The following is a 17,971-nucleotide window of genomic DNA, read 5'->3' on the forward strand; positions in this document are numbered from 1 at the left end:
CATTCATGCAGGGTGTGGTTTAATCTTGTGCTTTGAAGGACAGAATATGAACTAAGCACACGAAACAGTTGAAAATTTGTCCCACAAAACAATATAGGAATTTATTAAGAGAAAACATAAGTTGACAAACCTCCACCTTGTCGATCCATTCCTTGTTTCTTGATCAAAGAGGCCATCAGTTATGATGGGTAAAGCTACTTCTTCCAGCTGTGAAGTTTGTCATGAGATAAACATGAATTAAATTCCTACAGCAGAAAAGATTCATTGATCAACTGGCATGATATCACCATTCAAAAAAGGAAAAAAAAAAAAGAGAAAGAAACACAGAAAAAAACTAACTGGCTATCACTAGTTTCATTTCACCATGCACATTTTCTGTCAAGCAATTCAAGTACATTTATAATGTATAGATTAAAATCAACTAAGTTTTTAGCTACATCTTAATATCTTAGTTGCTTTTTAATGTAGTTTATTTGTGAGAATATAAAAGAGAGTTACATCGTTTGGTACTGGGATTATACCCTTTCACTTCTCTGTAATTAAACATCCACTTATGCAAAATGTGTGTGTCATAGTAAATTTATAACTTACATAAGTTTGCTAACTAGGATAGTCTGGTTCGGATGAAGTAGCTGGGATGCGATCTAGATGGAGTTCAATGCACCCGAGTTGTCGCGGGAGCTGGTTTTAGTTGAGTTTTATGATCATAGTGGATGAGTCAAGGAGAAGGCCTGTGAGTTGGGAAGGAATTCTAAAGTGATGAGTCGATGTGAGACAATGTGTTCACTTTCATAGAATCCAAAGTCTTGGGGGTTTTACTCTTTCATTACACACTTAGGTTGTTAAGTTGTAGGACTCAAGTTCTCAAACATCTTCATAAGAAATTGCAGAGGATGCTTGCCCCTAAGAGTTCCTTGGATACTCTGTTGACTCGACACTTGGATGTTCCGATCACTCGTATGATAGCCCAAAGCAACGCTAACGATCAATTATTGTGGTAATTAAACCTCACATGCTACACCTTTGACATTTGCATCACATCATTATCTTCCATCTCATCACCTCTTTTCATCTTTTATGTGTATGGTCCTAGCAAAATAAGTGAAATAAAGGATACTCTACAGTCTTATTCTTTGGCTCTAAAGCATCTTTCAAGGTGAATGCATTAATGCCGGAAGGTACAAGCAACAACCTAAAGAAAATCAATGATTTGGAACTATCATTCAACTGTTTCATCAATGTTGGTAAAAAACCATTTCAATCACGTCCAAATAATTAAGAAAAGTTGTCCTTAGCTCACATGGTTGGTTTATATATTAAGGAACACAGAAATCCTACACCAAGTTACAGCTCAAGAAGTTGCCCTGTATTTCCAAACACACTTAAATTCTACACGGGTTTCACCAACTTTAATAAAAGGAGTGGCTTTCATAAGAACAGAATTGACTAGAGCATCTGATCATGTGGTAATGTTGGCAACAAGGATGGTAAGCAGGATCTTGACAGAAATAAACTACGACAGTTATTTTAGCATCAGATGAATATAAATCAGTTCTAGCAAGTATTATGACTGAAACTGAAGGAAAATGAAGCCTTTTTTCATGTCTGAGATGCGATGCAGTTTAAAAAATGTCTGAAAAATGTCCTACAGTGCTGTGAAATTGTGCTTTAGTGGCTCTGCGTTTAAGTAGGCAAGCAATAGAGTTTGTACATAACAATCAAAAGAGCTGGTTTGTAAGGAAAAAAATTGAGAAATTTAATGTGGTGAGGCTTGAACATGCATATGTCTATGCAAGATTGAGAAAAAGATACAAATTCAGTATCAGTGTCGTATCATGAATAGACAGATACTTGCTATTTTCAGTTTGGATGAGATCGAAGAGACATGTATAATAATTCTCTGTCATTCCAATTTAAATATTGGTCCACAAGAAGAAAAAATTTGAATTGTTGACAAAACTGTAAAACAAAAAGGTCTAAACTGAGCAGGGACTTGGAATATCAGTAGGGCTAGAACCTCACTAAAGTCCAAAGCAGAATCTTAAATTTTGGCCATTCCAACAAGATGAAATGAGATTTAGTCTATGATTGTGCAACTACATAAGAACTGGGGTCAAAGAAAAAGGAAGATAGGTTTTGAAAATTGGCAACAATATTAGAGTTCAACAGTAACATACAAGAAATATAAGAAACTCTAAGGAAATGACATAATTTCACAATATACATGGATTAAGTGGCTAAATTCAATAAACAAATTGAGCTAGATTAAATTTAATGTGTGTAGATATCATGCACCAGTATATAGTGTTTGGTTAGATCAGTGCAATATATCTATACACTCTGGGTACCTATAGATTAGCATGCATGCATTGTGTAGGCTTAAGTGAGTCATTTGAGTTAGAAGAGTTAAGTCAGAAATATTCGATGAAATTGCAGCATAATAATCTCAGTATATATGGATATATTATAGACGGAACACATGAATAGTATAGAATTTTATGATACCATCTTCTATTTTCCTCATCACATGATTATATCGAATGAAAAATTGGCTTTGTTATTCTGCTTTCAGAATTCTTTAAGTGAAAATGGAATATCCATTAATATCTTGCTATTTGGCTCGTTAGCATTAATATCTTTTACATTATGTTTAACAACATAATCTATTTAACAAAAATGCATATTTCATTTGACCCCAACCATGATTCACAATAGAAAGATAGATACATATTTCCTCCTTACTATAAAAATACAAAATATTGCAGATGTAGTTTCATTTAGAATTAAAATGAAATAGGAAACAAGAAACGTGAATATCTATTTCTTTTGACATAGGACCACCAACACTTGACTCCGTTGGCTATTAGTTCCGAGCTTTGATAGCATTGACATAGCTATACTGAGATGGAAGACGATGACGATGCTGCTTCAATATGGCCAGTCTTTTATTTTCAGTCATCATCTACAGTGACTTTCTTGTTGAGGCTTTTGCCTTTGTTGATTCTGACATGGATTTTAATTTTAATCTATGATTACGTATCTAAAACCCAAACTACTACTAGAAAATTAGAGAAGCAATTTTTTTCTAGATGTTCATATATGATTCACTACTGATTGAATAATACATATCAGGTAATTCTTGTGCTAAAATTCTATGACACATCACCTCAAACAGAAGAGTTATCTAAATCTGAAAGGTGTTATTATAGTAATATGATAGTATTGAGTATTGACTAACTAGTTGGCTTTTCTCTACTACCGTACCATTCCTATGACAAATTGATGATCCACCATATTGTGGTCTGTGATATAATCTTAAAATGCCGTATATTAGAAGCTGAAACCCCCAAAAATTTGAAATTTTCATTTGGATTAGTTGAGGGCTTTGGATTTGGTTGGGTGTGTTAATGAAGGGTGGTGGCATTTCAGACATAACACTAGTCATTTCCACTCATCTGAGGGCAATTTATCATTGATTATGGTTTTGAATCATTTGCCAAAACTGATGCATATAGTAAACTCTATCATAAATGCATCCACAATATAGAAATTCTATCTTTCAAGCTATAATCATTCCTTTCTTCTGCTTTGCATTTACAAAGCATGCTTTTGCTTACCTTTATTTGTGGTGATACAGCTCGCTTCTCTCCAGACAACAAGTTTTCAAGGTAACGGGTGCTTCTGAAGAAGCGATTCGGTCTGCTTCCAACCCAAATGGCACCTCCAAAGTATTAAACCATTTTCGATCAACTCACCTCATCAGCAAAAGGTGAAATTTGCCATCCTAACAGCCCCACACGGTCGGTTCCACAACCATCTATGAAGAGATTAGCCCACCTCTCTTGTTATATCAGTATTGTCTTAATGATCTTGATCAAGTAGCAGTCAAAGTGCCTATGAACTTTGTGTTTTACATTTGCTTGAAAAATATATGAATCTATGATCATCACAAGCGATATTTATGATTGTATTTGGTATGAAAGATCATCATTGTGTTCTAAAGTATTCAGAGTAAGTAAGAATTCCCTTGTATTATGAGAATTATGATATTCAAATATTGAAAATATAACGGATTTGTGAGTTGTTTGAATTTTGAATCGAATAGAATCGAATTACAGTTTGATATGATTTAAATTTGATTTTATTTGATCCATAATTTGAATTTGATAATTTTCAATGTGAATTAAATATTTTTTGAGCCAATTTAAAAAATTTGCAAATGGCCCAACTTGATATTTTCCTGAGCCGTCCGGTTCGTCCTAATATTTTTGAAGCACCGAAATTCAATCGATTCAATCGGACCGGTTTGGTAGACGGAGGGTGACGTGGCGATGAGCTGTCAAGTCAACGACACGCATCTAGAAGTTTGACAAATCTAACGAATTCAGGCGTAGAATTGAAGGAGAAACTCGAACTTGAGGGGGACGTGTGGTTAGGGATTCTCCTTTCTCGTCTTCGTCTTCCTATCGACCATTCGGGAACGCAGAGAGAGAGAGAGAGAGAATCCCTGAAACGCTTATTGAATCGAACCTTCCACTGTCGGTGGATCGGTTCCCCCTGCTCGCCCGATTCGGGGTCGCCCATAACGTCGCCTAGCAGGAATATTCCCATTTGCTAGTTTGATTGGCTTGTAGCATCGTTGGTCAGATCTCTCCTTATTTGGATGTTGAAGTTTTGAATTTTAGATAGATTTGATACTATTGGTGCGAAATTTTTAAAATTTTGCATAAAAAAAATGTAACTATAGTTAGGGGTCCCCTTCGATTTTGTCAGATCTTCTTTTAGTTGTCAATTCGATTTTTCCGATAATTGCAGTTCTGATAAGTGATAACCGCACTTTTCTTTGGTTGACTTTTGTTAGTTCAATTGTTTTAATCGGTTTTTAAACGTAAAGTTATTATATCTAAATTTTTGTTTGTTTTGAGGATATTCCAACTATGGTTAGTCCTTAAAGGCCTGAGAGGCTGAGATTAAAATGACGCTGATATTGTTTCCTGACTCTTGAATTCTCTTTCTTTGGTTTTCTTAGCAAAGCCACTTATCTAGCGAATAAACTACTACACTTAAGTGTAGTTGATGCAGAAATTATCTTCTCATTATCTTAGTTTAGTTTTCCTGTGGGAATACTTGGCCATTCGTCTGTAAAATTGGATCCGGGTTGGAGGACATTGTAATTAAAATACGTCCAAGTTCTAAACTTTATTTGTACCAATTTTCATGATATACACTATCTGCCAATGCCTTTTGTGGTTTTATCTGTAATTGTAGCTCAAGAATAAGATAAGTTGTGCCTTATTCTGTCTATTTTCTAATAGCTTCTAGTAAATTACTAAAATATTTTTGTTGTTCTGGAAGATAGTTTGTCAAGGAAGTATTGAACTAGTCCTCTGAGGATCATGAAGAAAGCTTTTGATCAAACTGTTCGTGACCTGTAAGAATTTCTCTTGATATTCTAACTATTTGCTTAAAACTGGCACTTCAAAAAAATGTTCAATTTTGTTAACTGTTGTTTTTTTTACTTGTCTTATAGGAAAAGGGGGGTAAATAAGAAAGTTCTGAAGGTTCCTAGAATAGAGCAGAAGGTGGGTTATGTGACATAAATATTATATTCGAGTTCTTGTGTATCGACAAAGTTGTGGCATATCATCTTAAGTAGAGGACAATGATTTATATTAATGATAAAAAATGCTAAATTGATATATGGTGTCCTAGCTCCAAAATTAGCTTCTGCATCAGAATGTACTTGGCTATGTCAACTGTGAATCTACACATATACTGTTTTTTTATGTACATTTTTGGCTTTAGATTCTGGATGCAACCAGCAATGAGCCCTGGGGACCCCATGGATCACTCTTGGCAGATATTGCACAAGCAACAATGAACTAGTATGTACTTTATCTACCCCTGTATACTGATGCAATTCTTCTTCCTGGAATCTCATACATCATTTGAATGTACAGTCATGAATACCAGATGATCATGAATGTGATATGGAAGAGGATCAATGATACTGGAAAAAACTGGCGTCATGTTTACAAGGTGGTCTACACAATTCTTTTGTGCTACTTGATCTTGTGGAGTTCTTGCTTTGAATAATTTTCACTCTGTCCATGAAATGCACCAATACAGTGTGTTTTTTTCCATTGTGTTTCTTTGAAATGTTTTTTAGTTAAATTTCTATTTTGTTCGGTGAGCTTCAGGCCTTGACTGTTTTGGAGTACCTAGTTGGACATGGATCTGAGCAAGTGATTGACAACATAAGGGAGCATGCTTACCAGATATCGGTAGGACAATATTTATTCATCTTATTGTTCTTCGACTATAATGTACGTACCTTATATGTTGGTGTTGTATGTTGTGCTTATTTAACTGGAAATGATGCCTATATTTCAGACTTTATCCGAGTTCCAGTATATTGATTCAAGTGGAAGAGACCAGGGAAATAATGTCAGAAGGAAATCCCAGGCCCTGGTAGCTCTAGTTAATGATAAAGAAAGGTTACAGGAAGTTAGGCAAAAAGCTGCTGCTAACCGGGAAAAGTAAGCTTTCTGAATTCTAAAATGATGGCATGGTTCACTCTGCATATTAAGTGGTTTTCTATTCTTGCATAGATTTCAAAGTACATATTCAAATAGGCCTGGTTCACATCCAAGCCCAGGGCGTTATGGTGACCATTATGATGATGACCGTTACGGGAGTCGTTATGCTAGTAGAGATGATTACCAGTATGGTAATGGAAAAGATAGAGATTGGGGATACAAAGATGATGATAGAAGTGGCAGGGTTAACGATTCACATGGCCGAGAGGAAGACCGTTATGACAGAGATGGTTATAGGGATAATGAGCATAGAGGAGGTGATTATGGTTCAAGAAATATGAGCATTGGTAGAAACCGCTCCCTTGATGATGATAACCACTCAATTAGGTAAGTTTTCACACTTACTACATTGATATATCATTTTATTTGCCAAAATTTAAACTTCTAAGTATTGTTTCTCATAAAACTGTAAATCATCTGGATTTAATTGCATTATGATGTGATAATTGGTTGGTGCTAGTTGGCTTAGTTCAAATATTGTATCCTCCTCTTCCATTAAGTGGAATTTCTTGACCATTCTTCTTTAAAGAATGCTTTAAAATTCATGCCTATTTATATTCCTTTTTATGCAGAAGTGTTGGTGGCAGAGTTGATGATCTTCCTCAGGATGAAAGGTGAGCAGTTTGAATTCTTTGGTGCTGTAGAAATTGTGGATCATATCTGTGTGTCTTTCTTGACTATCATATATTAATAAGCTGCCAGACAGCCGGACCGCAGGCTTTCAGAGCAGAGTAGTGGTGCACCACCAAGCTATGAAGAAGCCACAAGAGATGTCCACAACCATGTGCAAGAAGATAGGTATGCCTTGCGTACAGCTATATCCTGTTGTGGAAATTCTTTTTTAATTCTAATAACTCCACTTGTAGAAATCCCGGCAAAGTTAAAGCAGCTGCACCAATAGCACCTTCTTCCTCTGCACCAACAGCAAACTCTCCTCCACAAACTGTGACGCGGGGTTCACCTTCAGTGCCTGCAGCTAGCTCTTCTGTTGATATTGCAAACCAGGGTTCATCTGGTGTATCTGCACAAACAAACAACAACAAGAACAATGGTTTTGGTGAATTTGATCCACGAGGCTTGGCATCAGGTATTGCATATTGTGGCTATCCTCAAGAGTTCAGTAATACTACTTGCTTTTCTAAATTAAAGTGTGTGGTCTGCTGCTCAATTATACCTTTCTACTTCTGAAGTCCAAGAAAAAAATGATGAATAAGCAGAATACAGGGAGATGGGAAAAGCTAAAATGAAAGAGAAGGGAAAAAAAAGCTGAACAATAATGATGTTGATAATATTAGTTGTAATACCCCACATCCAAGTTTCTAATATAAACTTGTGAAAAATATATGAGCAAGTAGTTGAAATTTGTGCATGCTGCATATTGCAAGCTACATACGAGCACTGACTGGTATTCTTACAAATCTTTGGTGTGTAAGTCTATGCTCAAGCTCATTCCATTTGATGTCCTTTAAGACTTTAACCTAGATGTTATCTTATTCTGTAGAAACTATTTGAAGGTTGTATGCATTCACAAGAATGAAGATTTTGAATTTTGTGCTATTAACTTAACACGACCTAGTTAAGCTTTGTTAAATTGGTCGTCTGTTTCTGTTTTAACCTGAGGTAAATTATTATTTCCAAAGCTATAGGAGAGTATGGTCTTTTTTAGTTAATGTTTATACATATACACATAATTTACGGCAACATATCATTGTTTTGTACAAGTAGGTTACTGTTTCCTGCTACAGGGCAATGCATTACTATCTGGTTACAGTGAGTTCTTTCAATGAGTGTAGACAAAACTGATTTTCTTCTTTTTGTATTAATGGTCAAAGCATTATTTGTTTTTGTACTTGTGGAACTTGTAATAAGCATGACCTTTGTCTTGTTTCTTCTTCTAATCAGTTGCTCCACCTGCTGCAAGTAGCCCTGAGATGGACTTATTTGGATCAACATCAGCATCAGATCCGATTTATTCGCTTGCTTTGGTGCCCTTGACGATAACTGACACTGGACTCAAAACAGATCTGCCAGAAAATTCAGGTTTTGGAACAGTTATTGCGGCCAAATCATCAGTGCCTGCTGGATTTAGTCAGGTCTGTCTCATCTTCTAGATACTAGTACAAATTGCAGTTGAAAGTTAGCATAAAACTCTCATCACTGTTGCAGAAATCTTCCATCATGCTTCTGATCGAACAGGATTATTCTTTCTATTTTTTCTTCTTGCACAGCCTAATGAAGATCTTTTTGGAGATGCTCCTTTCAAAGCTGCTCAAGAAAGTTTACCATATCAGAAACAAAGTTTTGCTCCTGTTGCAACCTTTAATTCTTCAATTTCATCTGGAGGAGCTGAGACACTCGCACCTGCAGCTTCTATGTTACAGACAACAAGCTTCAGCTTTGATGGTTCATCTGGTGGCATTGTCTACAATCCTATATCGAATAGTCAGCACAGTGATTATGCGAGTGCTGCAACTTTGCCTTCTGAAGCCCTTGTGCCCCAGCCAAGAAATGACTTGCCAAATATGCTTGGTCCACAAACAGGAGCAGCAACCTTTGTTCCTCCTATTCAGGAAGCTCAACCTGTTACTCTGAGTCATATACAAGGCAACAACTTTCCACAATCTGCTGCTTCTTTTCAGTCACAGGCAACTCTTGCTGCTACCAACCGGTTGAATCTTCTTTCACAGCCTGGTTTGTATACCCCCATTACTAAACAAGTTTCTGCTCCTACATCAGCATCAGCATCAGCATCTATGAAATCTGCTCCACCGAAGGACAGGTTCGAAACTAGATCTACAGTTTGGGCAGACACATTGAGTAGGGGGCTAGTCAATCTGAATATATCTGGACGTAAGTGCTCAAGCTCTTGGTCTTTTTTGAATTTGCCCATGCTTTTATTCTGCAAATGCAATTAGTGCGCAGTATGTTTGTACCCATACATCTTGATAACAAGAACTTTTGAGGCTATATATCTTTGTCGAGCCTCATTTTGTCCCTCATGTTTTTGCAGCTAAAATCAATCCTCATGCGGATATCGGTGTAGATTTTGATTCGATAAACCGGAAAGATAAATGGAAAGAAGAAAAGAAGACTTCTGCTGCTCCACTTTCTACCACCACCATGGGCAAAGCTATGGGATCTGGTTCTGGCATTGGTCGAGTTGGTGCAAGTGTTCTCGCAGCCCCTTCCAACACTATGATTGGCCCTGGCATGAGTTTCGGAATGAGAATGGCAATGGGAAACTATGGTCCATCGACGGGGATGGCCATGAACCAAGGACTGCCTCCACAACCTGCCATTGGAGCTCCTGGTGGAGGATACAGCCCTGTGATCATGGGCAATTATGGTTCTCAGCAGCCTTATGGAGGAGGCTACAGGTAGGGAATCAACCAATTCCTAAAGTTTATCACAGGACTAATTGTCAAATATGTGAGTATGTATATGTTGTATCTACTCAATTCCCATGTCGAATTTGCGATACTTCGATCGAAAGGAATGACACTCGGTATTTGAAACATTACAAGTGGTCTTGTTGTACATTTTCAGCTTTGTAGCAGCTACGGTGTGTGTGATTCATACAAAGGAAAGATTCATTGTTTCTTACACTCGTGATCATAAACTCACCCATTTGAGGCTTTAAGAGGAGTTTGTTCTCGATGTGTTTGGCTTTGGCTATTGGAACTTATGACTAGCTTTCAAGGTTCATTATTTCAAACATGATTTCTTCATGAAGTTGTTCGTTGACCCGAACTCAATTTGAGCTTTTTCTTATGTCGTTTACTAATGATATACCATATGTATGTGATCGAGCATGGATAAAAGTTGCTCTCGGGGCATAGTTAAGTTGGTTACGATAGAACAGAGTTGTTGAAGTGAATAAGGATCAAATTTTGACGAAGCTGAGACAATGTTCTCCTCTGTTGTGGTCAACTAGCTTCTCGATTTACCTTTTTATATATAATCGTGGGACCGATCGTGTGGGACTGTTGGAGTGAAGAATAAAAGTCAACGCACTTAAAATTTAGTGGACTCTTAGATTTAGTTGACTAATGAGAATGTCATACCTTAAAGAAGATAGAAACCAAACTCTACTAAAATAAATAAAATCAAAATAAAAATAAAATCAAAATGGGAAGAAAAAAAAACAAATCGCGTTTGGTTTCTAGACCCGGTTCGATTTCAAACTTGGCCCGAGATCAGCCGGTTCGGTGTCAAATAGGGGAAAGCAAAGTCGAGGCAAGTCGTCGTCGTCGTCGAAGGGATGGGAAGGAGATCGAGATCCGCAGCCGCCATGGCGATCGTTCCGCTCCTCCTCCTCTCCCTTCTTCATTTGCTCCGATTTGTCTCTTGCACGCCCGATATTCGAGTCCTCAGCGCGGAGAAAAGGGTGAGATCTCTTCGCTCAACGGGGAGCTCGATTAGATTAGATTACAGATCGATCGACTATCTCATCCTTGTTTGCCTTTCTTCATCTGCATGTTTTGCAGCGAAACCTATGTTCCATGACGTTCTAACTCTTTCTGGTTTACATCTGTGGGTGATTGCAGGTCGACTTGACTTCGCCAATCGCGAGGGTTTTCTTGACTTTGAAGGTACTTCAGATGTAAATTTGAAAATTTTGTTTTCGTCTCCTAATGTTGGGATTCTATCACAATGCTAATTAACTGGGAGCTGATGGTGCTGCACTTGACAGTGTTCCTCCAAAAAATAAAAATTTATTGGTCTCCATGAACTCCTGTAGGTGGAAAACTATGGTGCATCTGAAGTCCCTGAAATTCTTATTGCTTTCTCACCGAGTGAGTCTGAACATTTGGCGATTCTTAAAGCATCCACCGTAGAAGGGAAACGCAAGAAGAAGACTTACGTGCCTCTTTCTGTGAGTCATGTTTCCTCTCCTGATGCACCTAATGGTGCTCAGCTCTACTCTGTTACGTTACGCAGTCCATTGAAGTCCGGTGAGACGACCACAGTGGAAACGCTTTATGTGCTAACTCATTCCCTCGAGCCCTTTCCAACTGAGATTAGCCAATCAGAACCACAGCTTGTTTACTACCGTGATAGTGCAACTATTCTGTCACCTTACACGATTGTGGAGCAAACTGTATATATAAAAACTCCAAGCAGTAGGGTTGAATCGTATACAAAAGTAGAACCAACTGCTCGTTCTGGTTCTGAGACAAGATATGGACCTTACCATGATCGTTCGCCATATTCATTCTCTCCAGTAATTGTACACTTCGAGAATAACAATCCATTTGCTGTTGTTGAAGAACTTGTGCGTGAGATAGAAATTTCACACTGGGGAAACGTTCAGATTAGGGACCACTACAGACTGAAGCATGCTGGTGCTCGACATAAGGGAGTTTTTTCAAGGTTAGTTTAGGAAATTTTAAGATTGTATTTCTCTGTGCTCGACTCTCTAGTAATGCATGTGAAATTGTCTAAACTTCCTCTATGTACTTATTTTGTGACAGATTAACTAGTATTTTTCAGATATCATCTAAGCTTGAATTCCTTTCCAATATTATTTTACTGCTGAATATGTTGTCCAACCATTGTTTATATTTACACCTGTCCATCATGGTCCTCAAAGTTATGTCCATAACTATTATGTTAATCATGATTTTTTTGTTTCGAAGTATCTCTAGTAGCTCTAACACTAACACTAACACTAGTTACTATATTATAATACATGTCCTGAATCACATTCATGTGATTACTAACTACTAATTCCTCTAAAACCCATGAGAATAATTGTTTGGTGATTCTATTATAAGCATTTTCTAAGTCAGTAAAATTATATGCATATTTTCTTCTTTTCCTATATGTTCCTCCATTGTCATCTTATTAAATAAATAATATTTTTATTAAATAAATAATATATTTATTAAATAAATAATATATTTATTAAATAAATAATATTTTTGTTGTTCTTCCTCGTATAGAAGTAAGGAACTAAATTGAATTTCAAATTTTTGTTTCATCTTTTAGTGACAATAGTCCAAAGTTTCATATTATGACTTATCAACTTAATTTCTCTTATATAGGATATCAGGGGCTCATCAATGTTAAGATGTAAGGATTTTTTTATTAATATGTTACTTTCTTTTTGAATCATTTCTTCAACCATTTGTAGTGTTAGATATGGTTGTATACGTGTATTATTGTTTTTTTGTCTCTCTACTTTATTTCTCAGTAATGAACTAATGAATGCTCCAGTTGAATTATCAAAGAGTGCTTATGAAATTGTATTGGTTTTTGAGAACAATGGTTGCTTTGGGTTATTTCTGTTGGGTATATGATACTTATGCTAAACATTCATGTAGGCTTGATTATCAGTTTAAGCAATCACTCAGTGCTTCCTTCAAAACTCTGCTTGCAATGTTGCCACCTAGAGTTCACTCAGTCTACTACCGTGATGATATTGGGAACATCTCATCATCTCATTTGCGAATTAATTCTCAAAAGGTACTGATAATTATTATGCATTCTCTAGAATCTGATGCAAATATCTCTTGCTCTAAAGATTGACTTTGCACAGTGATGAACACCAATACTCATGCATGATTTCCATTCATTGAAATATCTGGTTCAGTGTCAGTGCCTATCAGATGACAATAAATATCCAATATAGGTGCTGCTGACACTACCACTTGACTTTCTAGTGTTTCGATATCAACAGTCTTGGTATGTCACTGAGTGCTATGCTCCAGATAGCCAACTCATGATATCTGGCATTTGACTAGTTACTGAACTTTCCTTTTTAACTTGACATGTTTGAAAGATGGAATGCCATGTTTTTTTAAAGATAAATTAATCTGTTACACAGTTGGCTCACTGAGTGCAGTCTCCTTTGAACCTCTCAATTTTCAAATTGATATGTACATTGTAGAGTATTTAAATAATTTTTCTTGTTTGATCTTCAAGCTAACTTATTTTGCTATGGATTTCAGTCGGAACTAGAAATTGAACCTAGGTACCCATTATTTGGAGGGTGGAAGGCCACTTTCACTATTGGCTATGGGCTACCGTTGCAAGATTTCCTGTTTGAATCACCTGATGGCCGGCGTTATCTTAACTTCAGTTTTGGATGCCCTCTGATTGAAACAGTGGTTGATGACCTAACAGTTAAAGTAAGTCTTCTTCTACTCTTTCACTTTGGAAAGTTGTATACTCTGTAGTCTGTAGAACTCTGGAATGAGTCCTTGGATACTAAGATATAAGTACACAACATGAATTACCTTGCTATGTTGATTCTCAGTCCATGTTAATATTTTCTTTTTGAGACTGTTTTTCTCCTCATAGTTGTGGCTCAAAAACTTTTATGATGGAGTCATTTGAAAAAGCTCCATTTTTCTTTTGTTAGGTCTCTGCAATTGTAGAATCTGTTTTATGGTGTTATCATTTGTTCCCTGAATTTTTATAGGTTATTTAAGTTACATTGTCATTAGTTTGTAATAGAATAGAAGTTTATAACTGAAAATAATAGATGCATGAGAACAATGGAATTTTCTTAAAAGAAGATCCATGGATTTCAGTAGCAAACATCTGATGAAAACATTGATCCCTTTGTTTGACATTTGCACATCAACTTAGGTTCTCTTGTGATGCTCCTGCTCCTATATGCCAATCTAGCATATAATGATCATTCTTAAAAGTGGAAAAGGATAAATAAGCAAAATAATTGCCACCTCTAGCAGGATGTCCTGTCTTAACATTACACAGATTACAGTTCCTCCACAAACTGTATCCCAATACTCCCATGATTTATTTTCACTGCTACTATAATTCAAGAAATGACTATTACTACCCAACTAATTTTCACTACTCTGCCAGTGATCACCACTCACTAACCTAAGACACAGGGACACAACTTAAACCCTCATAAAGCAAAACCTAATACTAGTGGTCCATATGGGCATATTATGTTCTCCTGTACAATTACCAATGCCTGTGTTGTTACTTGGCATGAATCTGATGAGTTTGTGAATTTATAAAATTGTTGGAATTAGACAACTTAAGAACTAACTAATTACAACAATAGAAAAAAAATGATTCTTAAATTTGAATACTTATCGAAAATGCAACTTATAAATGCATATCATTTTTATTACTTCCTAATTCATATAAGTCTTTCACTTATATAATATATGCATATGAGGATAACCAGTATGTTATAGTCATATTTGGTATGGATACAGGTGTTTTATGCATGTTTGAGTAGCAAAATACGTAGTGCCTAACGTTCAAGACTCAAGGTACTTGATTGGCCTTCATGATGACCATTTGTTTTGTAGCAGAAGTATTTGATCTGGCTTCTTTTATATATATATATAGAGAGAGAGAGAGAGATAAAGAGAGAGGCCGGTTACCCTACTCACCCATCTATGGACAACCCATGGGCACCTGATGTTAAAATTATTATTTTTTAAATTCTCACTTCCTTTACGTGAGAATTAAAAATCAAATTTGGATAAAATCTCATCTCTAAATCCTAAATCCTAATTTTTTTTAATAGTGAGTCAATTTTTTTAAAATATTGAGTCAATTTGCCACATCGGTAGGTGCCCATAGGTTACCCATAAATGGGTGTATGTGTGTGTGTGTATATATAGTATAGCACCAGGTATCCAGCTCTTAGAATCGACACTGTTATTTCATATTTGGTTTACATCTTATTTGATCATTGTACTTCTGCAATTATGAAACTTATAAAGAAGATGGTTTGATTTGGTGAATTTTTGTTAAAGAAACTTGTCTTCTGCTTCAGGTTATTCTTCCTGAGGGATCAAGAAATCCTACAGCTGCAGTTCCCTTTCCAGTGAATCAACATCTTGAGGTAAATGTTTATACTCAAAATTAGTGATTTACTTAATAACTAGGAATGCAATATTTACTAGGTCTTTTTCATGTGAAGTATATTTTTCCTTTTCTTTATGCATGGGAAATTCCTGCCCACTTGATTCTGATGCGATATGATGCACCTAATATGTTCAGTTTAAGATCTTATTCAGGATGGAATGAAATCAGATATTAACATGACATAACTTGCAAATAGGTGAAACATTCTTTTTTTAGTTAACATGATTATAGATTCAATATCTACTTGTAAAAACATTCTTGTAATTCTTAATTTTGCCAAATCTGCAACCTCTTGAACTCCTTTTACGTTATCATTATTTTTATGAGGTAAACTTATTTCTCCTAACAAATTTCCAATCATTATAGTTGCGATCAGTTATTTCTGACTGAAATGTTCTTTTAAATTCACGCCCATCTTAAAAGAATCAGTCAATTTTGTGGAAGTGATTATTCACTACCATTTTATAACTATCATGGTTAGTACCACAACAATGAACAAACTATGTCTCAACTGTGTATGGGCTGCACGAATCTTTTACCTCCAATTTTGCCTACAATGGCTGATATGGTAACTCAATTTGCATATGTTGAATGATATTGAGCAAAGATGAAACAGTTGTATCATCTCAGTACACCTATGACAGCAAAACATTATTCTCTAGTTATTTGGAGTGAAGATCGAAAAAAGTTCTTAGCTAAATGTTTCTTGCCTGTTATGCCAGATCAGAGTAATGTTTAATTGTTTTGTTATGTGCAGATGACTTATTCATATCTGGATGTTGTTGGGAGGACAACGTTGGTTCTCCAGAAGAGAAATGTTGTACCAGAGCATAACTCCCCATTCCAGGTAATTCTCCTCATTTTCAACTTAGTGCTTCATTACATACGCATTGAGTTACCATTAGCTTAAGAAGTACATCGAAGTTCTAATGCAAATTTAAATTTAAGAAAGCAATTATTCAACCTGCCGAAACTGAAAAAAGATGATACTTATTTGAACTCTCTATTCGAAACAGGTCTATTATGATTTCAACCCAATCTTCATGCTTGCGGAGCCCTTGATGCTGGTATCTTCTGTTTTCTTATTCTTTGTTGCATATATCGCCTACGTTCATATCGATCTATCCATCAGGAGGCCATTGAAGACAAACTCATAAAATAGACTGTTACAAATTGTTAGATGTGAGGTTGTCATTTATAATCCAAATGCTTCAAGGTAGAAAGAGTCCCAAACCCTTTTACTAGTTCAGCGAGTGTTCTAGAATTCATTATCACTTTATCTAAACCCTTTTGTAGTAATAGTTTTTTTGGCTACTCTGACAATTTTGGATGCTGCTGCTTATCTTCGCAATAATTTAATTTCGTGTCTTTTTTATTATATCTTCCAACTGTTCATGAATAAGTTCTTAAATTATTGCGATGAATCACTTTTTTTCTTCTTTTTTTAATTGAAAGCAGACATTTAGGGTTTGTATAGAAGAAAACTCATTGAAATAGATTTAATTTTCAATTCTCTGATCTATTTGTCATAGCACACAAGGCTTAGGAAAAAAGTAACCAATTTGTTGGTAGATCATTATCAATAAGGTATGAAGGATTAAGAAAATCACTAGTTAAAGTATGATGGTCGTTAGGTGAAACCATTACTTCTGTTTGTAAGCTAACAATATCAGTGATGAACAAAAGGTAAACTTGAACCGGGATATTGATAATCCATAAGGTGTTTAGTTAAAGCAAACAACAGATCGGAGGAGGATGGGTAATTCTGTGTTATTTCAAGAATTCACCATAAGGTCCTCCAACAGATCTTAAAAATCTTGAGTTTGAGACTCAACTACAGTCTACTATATATTATATAAGAAAATGATAGACTCCATGAAAATGCAGTATAAAATTTCAGTATGACACACACAAGGCTTAGGTTCCACTTTCATGCAGTGTGTGTGTCATGTTAAGATTTTATGTTATATTTTTATGCAGTCTATTATTACTCATATTATATATAATTTCAAAATTTATTCGATGGATGAATCACACGACGGTTTAGTGCGGCAACGGTGCAGCAGTTAAGATTTTTAAATTTAGGGAGTAGCGGGTTTAGTGAAAAAATTCCTCAATTTCAAGAATCTCTGGTTTAAGATTTAGATTTAGTTGCCGCTTCAGTTGCGGTGCACTACAACTACTGGAGTGATTTTTCTCCAGTGAGTAGTGGGTCAGAAAAAATAAATTATCTGTATGAGTTACTACGAGTGTTTCTTGATTTATCTGATGATTAGTGTGAATTTTATATGATTAGTGTGAATTTTATGGAATCGAATCGGTTATTTTTAAGATTAGTTGGTGTAAACTAGATATAGTCAATAACAAAAAACAAAGAGAATTAATAAAAAAATTGTCTACTTAATTAATTAATTTCCTAACTCCTCTTTTGCAAAAATGAACCTATCGTCTTAACGGTTCCAATTAGTTCCTACATTTCACTAACTCCTAATTACATATAAAGTTAATAA

At 35.7% G+C, this 17,971-nt stretch overlaps 2 protein-coding genes across 3 annotated transcripts; both read left to right on the forward strand.

Annotated features, from left to right (window-relative positions):
* Positions 1 to 4,414: 4,414 nt before the first annotated feature.
* On the forward strand, positions 4,415 to 10,226 carry LOC141846212 (clathrin interactor EPSIN 2-like). Of its 2 annotated transcripts, XM_074734209.1 has the most exons (14): positions 4,415 to 4,638; positions 5,360 to 5,431; positions 5,531 to 5,582; positions 5,806 to 5,885; positions 5,961 to 6,039; positions 6,201 to 6,284; positions 6,394 to 6,539; positions 6,612 to 6,926; positions 7,172 to 7,213; positions 7,302 to 7,397; positions 7,466 to 7,686; positions 8,502 to 8,692; positions 8,828 to 9,449; positions 9,610 to 10,226. In XM_074734209.1, the coding sequence occupies exons 2-14, from the start codon at positions 5,397 to 5,399 to the stop codon at positions 9,978 to 9,980; spliced, it is 2,334 nt and encodes a 777-aa protein (XP_074590310.1). In that variant the 5' UTR covers positions 4,415 to 4,638; positions 5,360 to 5,396; the 3' UTR covers positions 9,981 to 10,226. The 2 variants fall into 2 exon arrangements, with proteins under 2 accessions (XP_074590310.1, XP_074590309.1); XM_074734208.1 differs by lacking the exon at positions 4,415 to 4,638 and having other exon boundaries at positions 5,329 to 5,431.
* A 600-nt stretch (positions 10,227 to 10,826) lies between these two features.
* LOC141846238 (dolichyl-diphosphooligosaccharide--protein glycosyltransferase subunit 1B) lies at positions 10,827 to 16,841 on the forward strand. Its single transcript, XM_074734243.1, has 8 exons — positions 10,827 to 10,986; positions 11,147 to 11,191; positions 11,341 to 11,972; positions 12,926 to 13,067; positions 13,553 to 13,732; positions 15,370 to 15,438; positions 16,219 to 16,308; positions 16,478 to 16,841. Exons 1-8 carry the CDS (start codon positions 10,861 to 10,863, stop codon positions 16,616 to 16,618), a joined length of 1,425 nt encoding a protein of 474 aa, XP_074590344.1. The 5' UTR covers positions 10,827 to 10,860; the 3' UTR covers positions 16,619 to 16,841.
* Positions 16,842 to 17,971: the final 1,130 nt, after the last annotated feature.

Source organism: Curcuma longa, chromosome 15 (assembly GCF_044706935.1).
Source record: "Curcuma longa cultivar G26 ecotype Majalengka, Jawa Barat chromosome 15, ITB_CL_G26_1.1, whole genome shotgun sequence".
NCBI lineage: Eukaryota > Viridiplantae > Streptophyta > Magnoliopsida > Zingiberales > Zingiberaceae > Curcuma > Curcuma longa.